The sequence below is a fragment of the Typha latifolia genome, chromosome 2 (genome assembly GCF_019914945.1).
Source record: "Typha latifolia isolate L0001 chromosome 2, TyphaL0001v2, whole genome shotgun sequence".
NCBI lineage: Eukaryota > Viridiplantae > Streptophyta > Magnoliopsida > Poales > Typhaceae > Typha > Typha latifolia.
Genome location: NC_133087.1, coordinates 1,100,484 through 1,116,141, shown reverse-complemented (window position 1 = coordinate 1,116,141; position 15,658 = coordinate 1,100,484). Strand labels below are relative to the sequence as shown.

The 15,658-nt window shown below is 40.1% G+C and overlaps 2 protein-coding genes across 5 annotated transcripts; both read left to right on the top strand.

Moving 5' to 3' along the window:
• Nucleotides 1-22: 22 nt before the first annotated feature.
• On the top strand, nt 23-5,274 carry LOC140781058 (phosphoinositide phospholipase C 2-like). Of its 2 annotated transcripts, none has more exons than XM_073126836.1 (9): nt 23-827; nt 1,776-1,972; nt 2,368-2,503; nt 2,578-2,823; nt 2,916-3,157; nt 3,380-3,497; nt 4,216-4,368; nt 4,463-4,549; nt 4,846-5,274. In XM_073126836.1, the coding sequence occupies exons 1-9, from the start codon at nt 510-512 to the stop codon at nt 5,137-5,139; spliced, it is 1,791 nt and encodes a 596-aa protein (XP_072982937.1). In that variant the 5' UTR covers nt 23-509; the 3' UTR covers nt 5,140-5,274. The 2 variants fall into 2 exon arrangements, with proteins under 2 accessions (XP_072982937.1, XP_072982936.1); XM_073126835.1 differs by having other exon boundaries at nt 2,913-3,157.
• A 2,816-nt stretch (nt 5,275-8,090) lies between these two features.
• LOC140781288 (uncharacterized) lies at nt 8,091-15,489 on the top strand. 3 transcript variants are annotated; one of them, XM_073127215.1, is made up of 6 exons: nt 8,091-8,287; nt 8,368-8,687; nt 8,805-9,557; nt 10,566-11,738; nt 12,335-12,869; nt 12,945-15,489. In XM_073127215.1, the coding sequence occupies exons 2-6, from the start codon at nt 8,507-8,509 to the stop codon at nt 15,304-15,306; spliced, it is 5,004 nt and encodes a 1,667-aa protein (XP_072983316.1). In that variant the 5' UTR covers nt 8,091-8,287; nt 8,368-8,506; the 3' UTR covers nt 15,307-15,489. The 3 variants fall into 3 exon arrangements, with proteins under 3 accessions (XP_072983316.1, XP_072983315.1, XP_072983314.1); XM_073127214.1 differs by having other exon boundaries at nt 12,338-15,489; XM_073127213.1 differs by having other exon boundaries at nt 12,335-15,489.
• The last annotated feature ends 169 nt before the right edge of the window (nt 15,490-15,658 follow it).

Below are 15,658 nucleotides of genomic sequence, written 5' to 3'. Positions count from 1 at the left end.
TCGAATGATCACTATTGGCTGCAGATAGCCGCCTCCTACTCGTCGGCAAGAACGTCGTAAGCTGCGACGGAACACGATAAGGACGATTAATCATAATTATATCCAACAACTTGTTAAATATTTTGCAAATCACCTTCTACATTTTAGCCTTATTGCAGAGTGCCCCTCTTTTTTGAAGAAATCCGAAGGAAAGCAATTTATATTATATATCCGGACTTGGGAGGGTGGTTTTATATGCAAAAACATCGAAAGGATATGGTGTCTGTAATTTAATCACTTATAAGTGGTGATATGCAAAAACGCATCGCACACTCCGCTATTTTAGCTCTTCCGGCAATTCCTCCTGCGTCTGTCTCGCCTCCCTTCTCCCCTCCTCCGATCGAAACTCTTTGAAGAAATTTTGAAAAAAATATCAAGTTAAAGAAAGAGAGAAGAGAGAAGAGAGAAGAGAGAAGAGAGAAGAGAGAAGAGAGAAGAGAGAAGAGAGGAGGAGGAGGAGGAGGAAGGAGATGGGGAGCTACAGATACTGTATTTGCTTCACGAGGAAGTTCCGGTGGAACGAGGCGCAGCCGCCGGAGGACGTGAAGGAGGCGTTCACAGCTTACGCCGACGGGGGCGCCACCATGGGCTCCGACCATCTCCGGCGGTACCTCGCCGACTTCCATGCCGACGCCGGCGACGACGCCGACGCCGAGCGGGTCATGGAGCGGATCCGCCAACTCCGGCCTCGGATGCATCTCGCCAAGATATCTCGGCCAATCCTCGCTCTCGAAGATTTCCACCACTTCCTCTTCTCCGAGGAGCTCAACCCTCCGCTCCGATCACAGGTCTTACTTCTTAGATCTCAACGCTAATTGTTGGATCCGTTAAGGATCTAGAAGAAATTTCTTACTTGTAATCTCATCTGAGGGCGTGGCTTTTCGATCCATCTCTATTACTGGTTAGTTGATCTAATTAGAGGCTGGATAAGTTAATTAAAACAAAGGGGATTCAGGAAATCAGGAAAAGGTTGTGGCTTGAGTGACTGACATGTTGAATGTCAATAGATTGCTCCAGTACCTTTAATATTGGAAGATTCCGCTAACGCATTAACGGCTTTATTATCAAACTTCCCAGACATGATGCTTTATGGTCCTCTTTTGTGGTATGTAGATTAAAAAACGAGAACTAACTAACTTCAGCGTATTGTAGGAAAGATGCTTAGGGAGATGTATCGTACTATGTCATAACAGAGGTTGCTAATGGTAGTGCTAAATTTTGAGCTGCCACAATGGACAGCTACTTTAATGTAAAGAAAAAACATAATATCGAAGCTTCTAATGCTGCACGTATTCATTAGGGATTTAGTTGTCTTCTGGATTTCGCTTTATTTAAACCTGCTAAAGTTAATTTTACCTACATTCAGTCAGTGGAATCTACATGGTTAAACATATTGAAGAGGTTTAATTAGCTGAACATATCTTTGGTACCTGTGGTATCAAGATAAAAAATTGAATTGCATATTTTATACAGAAATGGTTCCCTCATGTGTTTCACATATGTACACATTCATTGCTAAGGCGATATCACTATTGTCCATAAAGACAGCCTTTGGTACCTGCCAAGATCTCTATATTTGGGAGTGGGAAATTGTCCCTTTCTTTCTTCCCTTTCCTTGTCCCACCATAGAGTTCATAGGTCAAGAGATGTGCTTTTTGATATGCTTTTACATTTATGATTGATTCTTTGCCTTTTATTGTTTAGGATATCATGGGACAGAAATTGTATTGTTTCAGGTTCACCAAGATATGACCGCACCATTGTCACACTATTACATACATACAGGCCATAACTCATATTTGACCGGGAACCAGCTCAGCAGTGATTGCAGTGATGTTCCTATAATAAAAGCCCTGAAAAGAGGTGTGAGAGTAATTGAGCTCGATATGTGGCCAAATTCTACAAAAGATGATATTGATATCCTTCATGGAAGGTATGGGTCCAATGATGAATCATATGCAGATTATAATTCCATGCCATTGTATACCAATTATTTTTAGCTTATATTATTGTACCGTGTGGGAATTGATGTTTGATGTGATTCCTCTAGAAATCGAAGTTAGTTTGTGTAAGTATATCAGGGATACACCGCTAAGTGTTATTAAGTGCAATAAGCACAAACTATTAGCCTGGTACCATTTTTCTGAAAACTTATGTCTTCGTAGGCTATTATCATTGTTTCAGTGCTTGGCATTTTGCTTGGCTATATAGAATGTAAATTCAGTGGGAATTACTTTTAATGCATGCATGAACATTTGACATTATTTTGCTGTTATTTTACAACTCTACTGCTTATTATGATTCATATGTCGTTTGAACTTTTTGTAGGACATTAACTTCTCCAGTTTCACTTCTTAAATGTTTAAAATCCATTAAAGAATATGCCTTCTTCGCATCGCCTTATCCTGTCATCATAACTCTAGAGGACCATCTTACTCCGGATCTTCAAGCTAAAGTAGCAAAGGTAATTGCTATTTCTATGCTCAATTAGCAATCACATGTGTCAACTTTAGTAGTTATGAAAGACATTTTATTTAGATGGTGACAGAAACATTTGGAGACATTCTGTACTACCCTGACTCAGATTCTCTTCAAGAGTTTCCTTCACCAGAAGCTCTAAAGAAACGCATTCTTCTTTCAACGAAGCCGCCAAAGGAGTACCTTGAAGCTAAGAGTTTAGAGGAGAAGGATGTTAATTCTCAGAATGGAAAGGAACCAAATGAAGAAGAAGCATGGGGAAAAGAAATTCCAGATCTTCAGACTGAAATTGAATTCGCTAATAAGGTTCGATACTTTATCTAATGAAAATATATATGTTTCTAATTATCACAATATCAGTTACTAATTGTCAAGTTCATCATATGGTGCTGTAGCAGAATGAAAGCAACCACACTGAACATAGCCATGATGAGGATGACTCTGCTGATGATGATGACTACCAAAAAATGCGTCAGGACTCTTCACCAGAGTACAAGAGGTTGATTACTATCAGGGCTGGAAAGCCTAAGGGTAGCTTAAGTGACGCACTGAAAGTGGATCCAGATAAAGTTAGGCGAGTCAGTTTGAGTGAGCAAGAACTAGTTAAGGGCGCAGCATCTCATGGGGCTGAACTTGTGAGGTACTTTTTGGTGCCAGAAATCTCGTTATATATATATATATATATATATATATATATATATATATATGAATTGGACATGTGTATCTATGTCAATACATGCATTTATGCATGTATAAATATATTTATGCCTCCAAGAAATGATTATTGACATGAATACGGCCTTTTTGCTTCTATCTTTGAAGTTTTGGACAGATTCTCACATAATGAACAATTTTTTGATAGGTTTACGCAGAGGAATCTACTGAGAATCTACCCCAAGGGCACGCGCTTCAACTCTTCTAATTACAACCCATATATTGGCTGGTCGCACGGTGCTCAAATGGTTGCATTCAATATGCAGGTTATCTCATATCCTAATTTTTTTGCAAGGTCCCAGTTGACCCCCCAAATGAAGATTTTGTTGCTTAATATAAGTTATACTGGCTAAATCTGGTGATATAGAAATAACACTGGAATTTTATTTACTGGCTAGGGCTAGAAAACTAGATTTTCACTTTGAATGAGGTTGGTGTATCGACAAAATTTGTGCACTTGGGCTTTATATGTAGTAAACCCAAATATTGTTATATTTGGTGCTAAAGAACATTTATGTTATGGATTTCCACTATTTTACAAAATGATATGCACTATTCATCACGAGTAGGTTGCTGTCAAGTCAATATGCCATTATACGGCTATAGTCAATTTCTTTTGGACATCTTGACTCAAAACTCTTTGATTTCCTATATATTGTTCATTATCTAGATTCAAGTAAGTTGGCTTCTTATGATCTGGTTTGAATAGAATAAGCAGGGGTCTCTATGTCAGTTCCATGTACAAATTTGTGATCTGTATTAGATTGTACGACGCATTAAACTTAGCTTGTCATAATGATCTATATCCAAACATACTTACAAGTTGTGCAATTGTTGCCTTAGAAAAATTTATTAGCAACAGTCAAAAAGTAAACTGCACAAAACAGTGTGATCCTCTATTTCTCTGCTCCATTTTTCTGATTTTAGGGCCTTCCAGTTATGTAGTTTTAGAACTGAACTTAACTCTATTTCTATTTTGTGCAGGGATACGGACGGTCCCTATGGTTGATGCATGGCTTTTATAAAGCCAATGGGGGCTGTGGTTATGTAAAGAAACCTGATTTCCTAATGAAGACTGGTCCAGATAATGAGGTTTTTGATCCCAAAGCAAATTTACCTGTAAAGAAGACCTTGAAGGTGCAGATACTTGTATTTTGCTTTTATTTCCATCTTCCATTCTTCCTATTTTGTTGGAATCCAAAATTGAGTTGAGCTATTATATTTCTAACAGGTTAAAGTGTACATGGGCGATGGCTGGCGAATGGACTTCAAACAGACACATTTTGATGCATATTCCCCTCCAGATTTCTATACAAGGGTATGCAACTAGACTATTATGTTTTGTACCTTTTTCTCTTAATTACCGCCTTTTATCTGTTTTCTTTTTGCCTTTTGTTTTTGCACAAAGCTTTTTATCTGTTCTTTTATCCCTTGCTTTTAGTTGAAGTTGCCTTGCGTCTTGTTGATTGCTATTTCTTATAAAACAAATTAGATGAGAGTTTTCACTTGGTGGGTTTTTGACATTTTACCTGGCTGATCTCAATATTTAACCAGGCTGTTAGCCAAATTCGTGTAACTTGAGAACCATTTATCAACTAATTGATGGATCAACAGGTAGGGATAGCTGGAGTTCCAGCTGACTGTGTTATGAAGAAAACAAAGGCAATTGAGGATAACTGGACGCCAGTTTGGGATGAAGAGTTCACCTTCCCATTAACCATTCCTGAATTAGCTGTACTTCGTGTCGAGGTACATGAGTATGATATGTCCGAGAAGGATGATTTTGGTGGACAGACGTGCTTGCCGGTATCTGAACTGAGACCCGGAATCCGAGCTGTGCCTCTTTTTGATCGCAAGGGCATGAAGTTCAAATCTGTAAAGCTTCTCATGCGGTTTGAATTTGTTTGATGATTCCTAATTATCTTTAAACGGGTGTTGGTTTCCTGATTTGTTATGTTATGTACTGCTCGTGTATGTAAAAAACCAACGATGTGATGCTTGTCAAAAATCCTCTTATAGATTATTTGATATTGCTCCTTGATATAGGAATCGTCAGTGAAGTATACTTGCTCTTTGGGTAAACCAAGTGGATCATGCATGTCTGACCGCATTATCTTTGTATCTTATTCCATCCAAACTATCCTCCATGATTCTACAATAGCTATACTTAATTGATTAGTGATGAAGCAATATGAAATCTTTTTATAGATGCAGGTGATACATTGTATTACTTGAATCTCTGACATTGTATTTCACATCGTTAAATAAGAAATACTGTATGACTTGAATAAAATTCTCAGGATTATAATTTTGAGAACCACAGTTATATATCAATATATCTAACCAAGAGCAGCACGTTCTGTTCTCTCCCTTGTCTCCTCCTTTAGCCAAATGGCGGAGTAGTGGGGGGCCTTTTCTCCTCTCTTTTCCTATTTTTCTCTCATTCCTCTCTCTCCAAGTTCCCTCTTTTTTTTTGAGGACAACGATGATTCCCTCTCGCCGCTCTGGCCCTCGTCTTGTTCTTTAACTCTACACCTTCGGCTTATCCTCCTCCTACGTCCGTTTATCACATCCTCCGTCCTCTTTCTCCTCCACTATTGCTGAGCTTTGATGTCGGTGCTCTAAACCAACCATTCGCTACAATAGAGAGCTAAGAGTTGTGGTCCAGACTAATCGCCCCTTAGCCAATAGTAGACCACCTTCTCTTAGACACAATCATTAGGCCGGACCTATCTAAACCCAGCCCAATCCGAGCCCGAGATCATAGTGGGTGGCATGGGCTAAATATTTGCTCGCCCCGCTCCGCCTAAAAATCAGATCCACTATTCTCATATATATCATAATCTATAATTTTTTTAGTCTCACATTAGATATTTCATAAACTATATATTAATAAATAAGTATGTTACTATAAAAAATAATTAAAATGTCTTCGTATAAATCAATTAAACTTAGCCTAATAAAATATAATATTTTTTCTATTTAATTTATTATGTTAAATTTATTCTACTCAACCTAAATTTAATAGTTAATTAGCTAGCGGATGATAACAGGCTAGAATATTCTAGCCCAGCCTAAAGCGCTCAGCTCGGCTGGCCCGATGACAAGGTCTACCTCCCCCTCTTCATTTTTATTTCCTTCCTCTTTATTTTTGTGCAGCTGTTATGTCCACATTGCAGCTTGGCCAATGCTTTTATTATATTTTTGTGTGCCTTTGTATTTGATATAATATATAATATTTGATTTCATTCATTTCAAAAAGACTCGTAAATGTCTTTTTTGAAATGAATGAAATTTCTAGCAAAGAGCTTTTCATCTTAAAAAAATAATAAACAGAAAAATAGAAATAACTCTTGATTATTAAACGATAAGTCAAACGTCCTTAACTTAAATTTAAATGCACTCTGACTTCAATCATTAAGTTATTAGGTAAATTGACACGTAGACATGTCATGCAAGTAGTAAAATCGATTTTTTAAATATATTTATGAGAAAATAAAAATCTAATGATGATTTACCTTTAGTTAAACTGATAATAGTCAAAATTTAAATCCGAAATACTTATTATACAAAGCTGAGCAACATTTCATACCACAAATAAAACAACTCTTAGATTTTAGAGAGCTGATTTTAAAACTTCTAAACTAGTTCAGTAACAAAATATTTTTTTATATATATTTTTATTTTTAATTAAATTATTTAAAAAAAATTAAAACTAAAAAAGTAGACTAACTAATTAAGCAGTAATGCACATTAGAGTTAATACTTATATAATCAAGGTAAAAGTAATTAAAGGGCAAGCCTAAACCTATAAAACGGCCAGTATAAACATTTCCTTTTTAGTAAGAAAAGCATCACGTGCTTTGGGGCCCAACTTGCTTGAACACGCTGAATTCTCTTTCCAAAAGTGGAATTCTCTGAATAGTGTCTGCTTTCTTTCTTATCATATAAATTTTCTCGATCAATTTTCATTTTAATAATAATTTCTTAATCATATATATATATATATAAAATATAAACTAAGGATAAATTTCTCTCCGTCACAACTCTTAATCACAACCATCCAATTCCATGCCACGTTACATCCTCGATCTCTCCCACGTCTCCCCCTTCCCCACTAATGCTTGTCAACTAGACAAAGAATATATACCTTTGCCTTTATTATTATTATTATTATCATTCGTATTAACGTCATTAATACATTATATTAGACTAAATTAATCACAGGCGCCAGAGACGTGATTAGGTTAAATCCCCGGCCACACGTCAGCCCTACTACCCCCACCCCGTACGAGAGCTCTCGCACGTGCGTGGCATGCGCGGGAAACAGACGTGGACGCAAATCTTCTGTCACTATGCGGTTGACCAGGGCGGGGGCATAAATGGAGCGAAGAATCTCGAAGACATCCAAAATCTCCACTTTCCCAAATACCCCCTGCTAATTTTTCACATTCACGATTCTTTCCTCCTCTATTTAAAAAAAAAAAAAGAGTGGTAAAATTTATCGCCTCAGAGACACAGTGCAATAGAGTAAGTCGATATGATTCATATAGTAGGTTGGATTATTTAAATTATTAGACAACAAAGTTGCTAAACACCCTCACAATTTATTATATCTAATATAGTAGAATTAAATATAAGTTGAGATAAAAATTGGCAGCATTATCCTGGAACTTTAAGGCCAGTCAAGGAGCGGGGGGGCATTTAAGGAAAGGTAGGTGGAATCTTTCGGCAGAAGAAGAAAGCGAGAGAAATTGGAGTAAAATATCGTAATTAAATATATGTTAATATATAAAATGATTTTTTTTTGGCGGACGTGAGGGGAGATTGAAATGGAGTTAATGGCGCCTGAGAAAGACATTGAGATCCAGGCTGGGCTTTGTATCCTTTAACGGCTCACGTTTTTCGCTTTCTTACAGAGCTCGGCGCCTTCTCTTCCACACGAAGACCTCCTCACCAAAAAGAGATATCGACGGACCACCGTCGGGACGGAACGAAGCGGAGTCAAGTAACGCCGGCGATTCCCTCTCAACCTCCTCCTTCCCCAAACCTTGAGGTGAGAAAGATCTCTTCTTGAATCGGTTCTTGCGATCCATTTCTTCGGTTTTTGATCCGTAGGCGCCGTTGTCGCCTCAGATCCGTCGGTGGGAAGACCCTGGAGATTTGGCGGCTAGATCTTTGGATTTGGATAAGGATTGCTGGGATTTTGGGCGTTTTTGGTTAGATTTATCAGGGTTTGGAGGTGCCTCCATGCCCTTTGGAGCTGGGAAATTTGATGCCTCCCGAACCGGTGCCTTGGGATCGCAAGGACGTCGTCTCCAAAGACCGGAAGCACGAGGGCTGGGCGGGATCCGATGCCCTAGGCGGCGGCGGCGGCTCGTCGTCGTCGAGGTGGAGAGATCCCTTCCACGGGCCACGTGACTTCCCTCGAGCTTCTCCTCGCCGGCCTCCGTCAGGTAATTGATCTAAATTTGTCTCAGATCTGTGGTTTTAGGATGGAAATAGGGGGTTTCCCCCATTTGTTCTCCCATTTCTTCCCGGATTTCTTTGGTAAAAATTTGTTATTTCTGAAGGTCACTACCGACAGGGCGGCGGGGGTTACCATCAGCTCTATCCGGAGGATTCCGGCGGCCATGGTTGCACTCCGTCTCGGTCTGATAGGATTTGGTTGGAAGATGAAAGCTTTAGGCCTTCCGGAAGATATGGCGGCGGCCGGAGCGGCGGCAGGGATAGCCGGATGCCCTTCCGAAGATCGCCTTATTGGGACTCTTTTCCTGAGTTCTCAAGGCAGCAGCAGCCTCCGCTGCCACAGATTCAAGATTCTGCCGTCACCTCGCTGAGGTCAGTCGCGGTGCCAATCTCCCCGGCATCTCAACCTCCCCTGAAAGATGAGAATGATAGGATTGCTGACGCCACGGATGATGGCTCGGGCACAGGTCGTAGGGTGGATCCGGACCGCTCATTGGGTTCGATGTCATGGAAGCCGCTGAAGTGGCCCCGGGCGAGTAGTCTTTCTGTGGCCAAGGTTGGTAGATCTGAGCAGGAGGAGGCTGGGCTCGAGGTATCAGCGCCTTCAGGGAAAGAAACTCTGGTTTCTACGGCGACGTCTCCTCAGCTGGCTGATGACGGCGCTCCTAGGAAGAAGGCACGGCTCGGATGGGGCCAGGGCTTGGCGAAATATGAGAAGCAGAAGGTGCAAGGATCCTTGGATTCCCCAGGTACAGGTGCAAGGAGTGCTACTAGTGATACCAGCCCCAGAATGGTCACATCTGCCGGATTCCCATCTCCTGCGACGCCATCTTCTGCTACGTGTTGTTCATCTCCAGGTGAATGGAGTTATCTTTTTAGCCTTTTCCCTTTTCTATATTTTACACAAATTGGCTGTGTGCAAATTTTTCTTTTTAGTTCTGGACCATATTTCCGATGCCCTCATATGAAGGTCTAATATGTTGGAAAGTGGCCAGTATCTGTTTGCATGTAGGATGTTGGTGGGTTTTTATTTATTTGTGATGCCCTATATCGGTTTGCCCAGAAATGGCCATCTTCTATGGTTTTCCTTGACCCCTTATCTTTGTCCATGTTTTCTATGTGGTAGGACCTGTTTTTTCATCTTCCTGTTGTCTTTTCCGAGAAGCTTGACTGTGATCGTTGAGTATTTTCATCTCTTGCTACTTGATCCAGTCTTTTTTATACCAGGAGACCTTCTATGGAAGGGTTGTTTTTGTGATACAACTATCCTATTAAGATTGTGGCTGGGTTAAGCCCCGATGTATGGTGAGAGGTTACTGAATTTACTTACCAACAAGTAATACAATTATCATATGTTGTCTATTAGTAATTTGCCATTTACATCTTAACTTGTTGGTGCTTCCTTTCCTTCTCTTCCTATTGCTTTCTGCAACATGTTTGTATTATTCCTGCAAAGCAATTTTTTTTTAATTGTTACAGTTAGCAGCCCTCATGATAAAGATATCATGTTGCCATCTTATTGTTCTATTTTTTAATCTCAAGTATTAGCATAACTTCTTCTCTAAGTTGCATTATTTAATTTTACTCGTATATTGTGTGTCCTCTCTTGCCTAGTTGTTATTTTGGCAAGGACTATAACATCAATTCCTTGAAGGGCATCGCATGTTAGGCTGGGAATTTGTCATGAAAATTTTCAATACCTTTGGATAAATGCAAATATTAATATGCCATATTCTGTCGTAAATCCATTATGCATGTTATACTGTGAATACCCTCAACTGATTTTGATTAAATGCATAATTATCTTACTCTAAGCACCCATAGGTGAACGAAGTATCTTACGATTTTGGTTTTGGATGCAACAGGCATGGAGGAAAAACCTTGTGTAAGGTCAACAGATAGTGATAATGACACACATCATCACAGTGCATCTGGACCTGGGATTCAACCTTACTCGGAGATTTTTTCTATTAAGTTAGATGATCCGGAGGTTAATCCCATTACTTCCCTTACCACTTTACTTGTTGATCTTCTGCAACCTGAGGATGTCTGTTCTGGAGATTCTACCTTTACAAGAGACACTTCTATGGGTAAATTGCTGCAATTAAAGGGAGAAATTTCCAAGGAATTGGAGAAAACTGAATGTGAAATTGATTTGTTGGAAGGGGAACTCAAGTCCCTGGATTGCGATGGCAGGAGTAATACTCATCAATGTTCTTCTACATTACCACTTAGTAATGCATGCAAGTCTTGCTTAAGGTCTTCTGATGGCATATCAAAGGATTCTATTCTTATAGAGGCTTATAAAATAACTTCCTCTATAGAGAAACAAATTGGAGAGCATGCCACCCCCACTAGTTGCTTTGACGAACGAGGTGCTGAAGTTAAGGAAGTGGAAATGAGTTACCCAGATACAATTTCACCTAAATGCAAGGAGCTAGCGTCCTCAGAGAAAACGGTTTGTTGTTCTGATGAGGGGAAACTAGCTGAGGACTCTGTAGTGCTTGATGATGATAGATTCAAGGTCTTGGGAGCACAAGAAAGTATACCCTTCGGTGTCCAGGACCCAACATCTATGTCTAAGCATCGTAACGTGAATTGTGTCGAGGAGGAAGGCAGCAGTGATTTCACTATGAATTCATGCTCAAATAGCAAGACAAACAATTATTTAATTTCTTTAATTATGGCTGACAACCGTGATGCTGCAAAAAGAGCTTCGCAAGTATTTGCTAAAGTGTTTCCATCTAATTTGCCTCAGTTTGATTTGTGGGGATCAGTTGATTTTCTCTCTGACAAGAGAACTGACTTGAAAATTAAAGAGAAACTTACTGTGCGTAAACACCAGCAGAAATTTAAAGAACAAGTCCTTACCCTTAAATTTAGGGCATTGCATCACTTGTGGAAGGAGGATCTGCGATTGCTTTCCATAAGAAAGCAACGGACAAAGTCAAACAAGCGCTTCGACTTAACTAGTCGCTCATTACAAAGTGGATCTCAGAAACAACGCTCTTCTATTCGATCTCGATTTGCATTGCCTGGTGAGTCCTAGAGCTCTTTATCTTTCTGCTTCTCAAGAAAAAAAAATGAGTAGGAAAGTTATTAAATCATTGTTTTGATTTTAATATATGAGGCTTTCTAGTTGATCCTTCTATGTTTAAATGAATTAGAGTTAGGGTCACCTAGTTACTGTATTTTTGGTAGCTTGATTGTCTGATCTGCATTTGAGCTACCCAGCCTTTTTAGTACTGAGTAGTGTTGGCACGAGTAATTTGTAATATGGGTGGTAATAGAGTGGTTCATTGATCCAAGCTTTTCTTATTGAAGTTTAAGAACCAAGCTTTTCTTATTGAAGTTTAAGAACCAAGCTTTTCTTATTGAAGTTTAAGAACCAACACAAGATATTCATATGTTATTTGAAGTTCTTATGACATTAAATCTAAAATCTGATTTGACATAGCAGCACATATTTTATTATGTTCCATTTAGCATAGTAGCACCAGCACTACCACCATCTTAAATGCTTAATTCTGCCTGATAGCATCTAATTTTGCAGAAGATGGTGTTATGTACTGACAGTTTGTTTTATATTTACTATTTGGTTTTATTTGTTAACTGATCTTCCTTTTTTCTGCAGCAGGTAATTTGACACTTGTTCCTACCACAGAAATAGTGGATTTCACAAGCAAGTTGTTGTCAGATTCTCAGATCAAGCCTTATAGGAGTAACTTGAAGATGCCTGCTCTAATTTTAGACGACCAGGAAAAGAGGCACATGAAGTTCACTAACCAAAATGGATTGATTGAAGATCCTGTTTCTTTCGAGAAGGAAAAAGCAATGATAAATCCATGGAGTCAAGAAGAAAAGGAAATTTTCTTGGACATGCTTGCCACATGTGGCAAAGATTTTACAAAAATATCTTCCTTTATTAGCCACAAAACAACAGCAGATTGTATTGAGTTTTACTACAAGAACCATAAATCAGAGAGTTTCAGAGAAGTCAAGAAATGTTTGGATCTACGAAAGCAGTGGCAGCGCTTACCTACCAGCACTTATCTGGTCACTTCTGGGAAGAAGTGGAATCGTGAGATGAATGCTGCTTCACTTGACATGTTGGGGGAAGCTTCTGTAGTAGCAGCGCATAACCATGGAAGTGGGAAGAATAATCAAAGGTATGCTGGGGCGTCTGTTTATCAAACCAATCATGACTTGAAAGTGTCTCATGGATGTTATGGTTCTATTGATAGGCGTCAGAGTGTTGAAGGATCGGTACATGAGAGAGAGTCCGCGGCTGCTGATGTGTTGGCTGGCATTTGTGGGGCACTGTCCTCAGAGGCAATGAGCTCTTGCATAACTAGTTCTACTGATCCTCGTGAGAAGATGAATTACATGGCAACGGAACGACCATTGACATTAGATGTAAATCAGAACATTTATGAGGAAGAAACTTCTTCAGATGAGGGATGTGGTGAACTGGACTCTGTCGATTGGACTGATGAGGAGAAATCCATATTTGTTCGTGCTTTGAGCATGCATGGCAAGGACTTCACAAGGATTTCACGATGTGTTGGGACAAGGTCACCGGAGCAGTGCAAAATCTTCTTTAGCAAGGCCCGAAAATGTCTTGGTCTGGATGTGATCCACAAAGGGAGTGATGATGTTGGTATTGCTGCAAAAGATACCAATGGAGGGAGGAGTGACACTGATGACGGTGGTGCTGCTGAGATGGATTCAGCAATTTGCAGTACTCAATCTTGTTCGAAAATTGATGGAGATGTATCCCAATCCATGGCTAATGCTACCAGTGAAGAGCTTGTTCATGCTGGAAATGCCCTTGTGCAGAATGATACTGATAGATTAAGTGAGCAGGATGTGGTGGGAGTTGTAAACCATGAGGAATATGACACCAAAGTTGAGAAGCAAGAATGTGTTCGTGATGATAAGCTCTCATGTGAGGGGGCCAATTCTCAACCTAACACCAACCCAAAGGAAAGTGCTGCTGCTGACTTGAATTGTAATAAATCACTGCAGCATGTCGAAGTTGCCGAGAAGGTTGTCACTGAAACAAAGATAGGTGGCAGCAGTATTGTGGTCCCTCTGACTGGGCAGATCATATCTGCAAATCAGGAGGTTCGATCAAATTTTCACACTGTTGGTGCGAATCAGCAAAAAGATAGTGTTGGAGCATTTTCTACTGATGGGATGAAAAAGGAGGTAAGCTCACATCAAGTGATATTGCGTGAGACTGGGTTGAAGAGTCGAAGAAGGGCAAGTATAGATTTGGGTACAAGTAGCGGTGGCTCTCTTTGGTTTGTCCCAGTCCCTGGTTCTAATGGAAGTGTTTTTGACTCTGGAAATGCTGTTGATGTTTGTTCTAGGCCAAGTCCGGCCACCAGCTATGAGCGTCAAGTACCTCTTGATCTCCTCCCATGTCTACAAAAGAAGCCTCCAGTCATTTCATTGAAGCAGGAGGATTGCCAGCCCGTACAATTTAATTCAGTCTTTCCTGATTCTTCCCATTTACGTTCTGAGGTAACTCCGCATGTAGCCTCCCAGACTACAATGAATTTTGAGGAGAACGGGAGTGAGCAGTGTCAAAGTTCAGTAACTAGGGATCTGTATCAGCCCTATATGCTAACAAACTCTTCACTAAATCAGGTTGATCAGTCCGTGCATATTTTGAAAGGGTACCCATTACAGATGTTGAATCACAAAGAGATCAAAAGAGAACCTGAGCGGCTGGTCAGTGAAAGCCCTCTTTTCCTTGAAAAACATTTGTGTGGAAATGGGAGTTCTCAATCAAATCAGTTCTTTGTTTCGAACATGCAATATGACAAGTACAACAGTTCCAGTCTTTCACACTCATGTTCTGGAAATGCAATGCTCCAGAGAAGTGAGCATAAGGTTGATAATCAGACAAGACTTGCCTCTCAGCATACAAGCCCTGAGACAGAGGAGCAGTCCCAACGGACAGGTGATGTCAAGCTCTTCGGAAAAATTCTTAGCCATCCATTATCATTGCAAAAATCAAGCACATCTTTGAATGAAACCAAAAGCCAGCCTCCCTCTCCTAAGACCAACAAGTCTTCAAGCATGCAGTCATCCAGTATAGTAATGGATGGTAGTCTTTTAGCTTCTATGCCTGGCAGTAGTGTCCAATTGGGCCGGGAGGAGTTACCAGTAAGGAGTTATGGCTTTTGGGATGGGAGTAGAATACAGACTGGGTTTTCATCTTTGCCAGAATGTGCTCTTATGTTGGCAAAATATCAACGATCCCGAGCTGAAGTTTCGTTGTACTCCAAGGATGGTGTTCCGAGCAGTAACACTGTTCGGACAGATTATCAGCAGCCCTTTATGCAGCAGTTGTCATCAGATGGGAAGAAGCTCGACAGCTTCACTGACTTGCAGAAGAGGAATGGAATTGAAATTGTATCGGGATTCCAGCAGTCAGGGAGAGAGACCAGGTTAGGGGCTAACATGGTTGGAAGTGGAGGAATCCTTGGTGGAGGCGTCTCAGATCCTGTTGCAGTTTTGAAAATGCACTATGCTTCGAGTGCTAAAGTTCGCAATGAGGGGGAGTCATGGAGAGGAGATATAAAAGGCAGGTAGCAGTAAGTGTTAGCCATATGAGAAATTGTTGTGGTCATAGGAGAATTACTCAGGAATTGTCAGGTGGCAAAAGGGCGTATTTCATGCCCTACTGTATCATATTTAGTTCTTTTAACTTGAATGAAATCAAACAGGGGGGAAGCGGATGATGTCTTTCCTGTCCATGTTTTGTTGTCTTTAGAATTGTTGCCCCTCGTTCTTCTTTCTGTCCTTAGGTACACAGGGTTAATTAGATGGTTAGTTTTTCATCTTCCTTTAATATTTATACTCTATCTAAATCCAAGGCAGGTTCTAGGACCATCTGATGTGTTGCATATTTTGCCAAATATTTACTTGTATATTGCATGTGAGC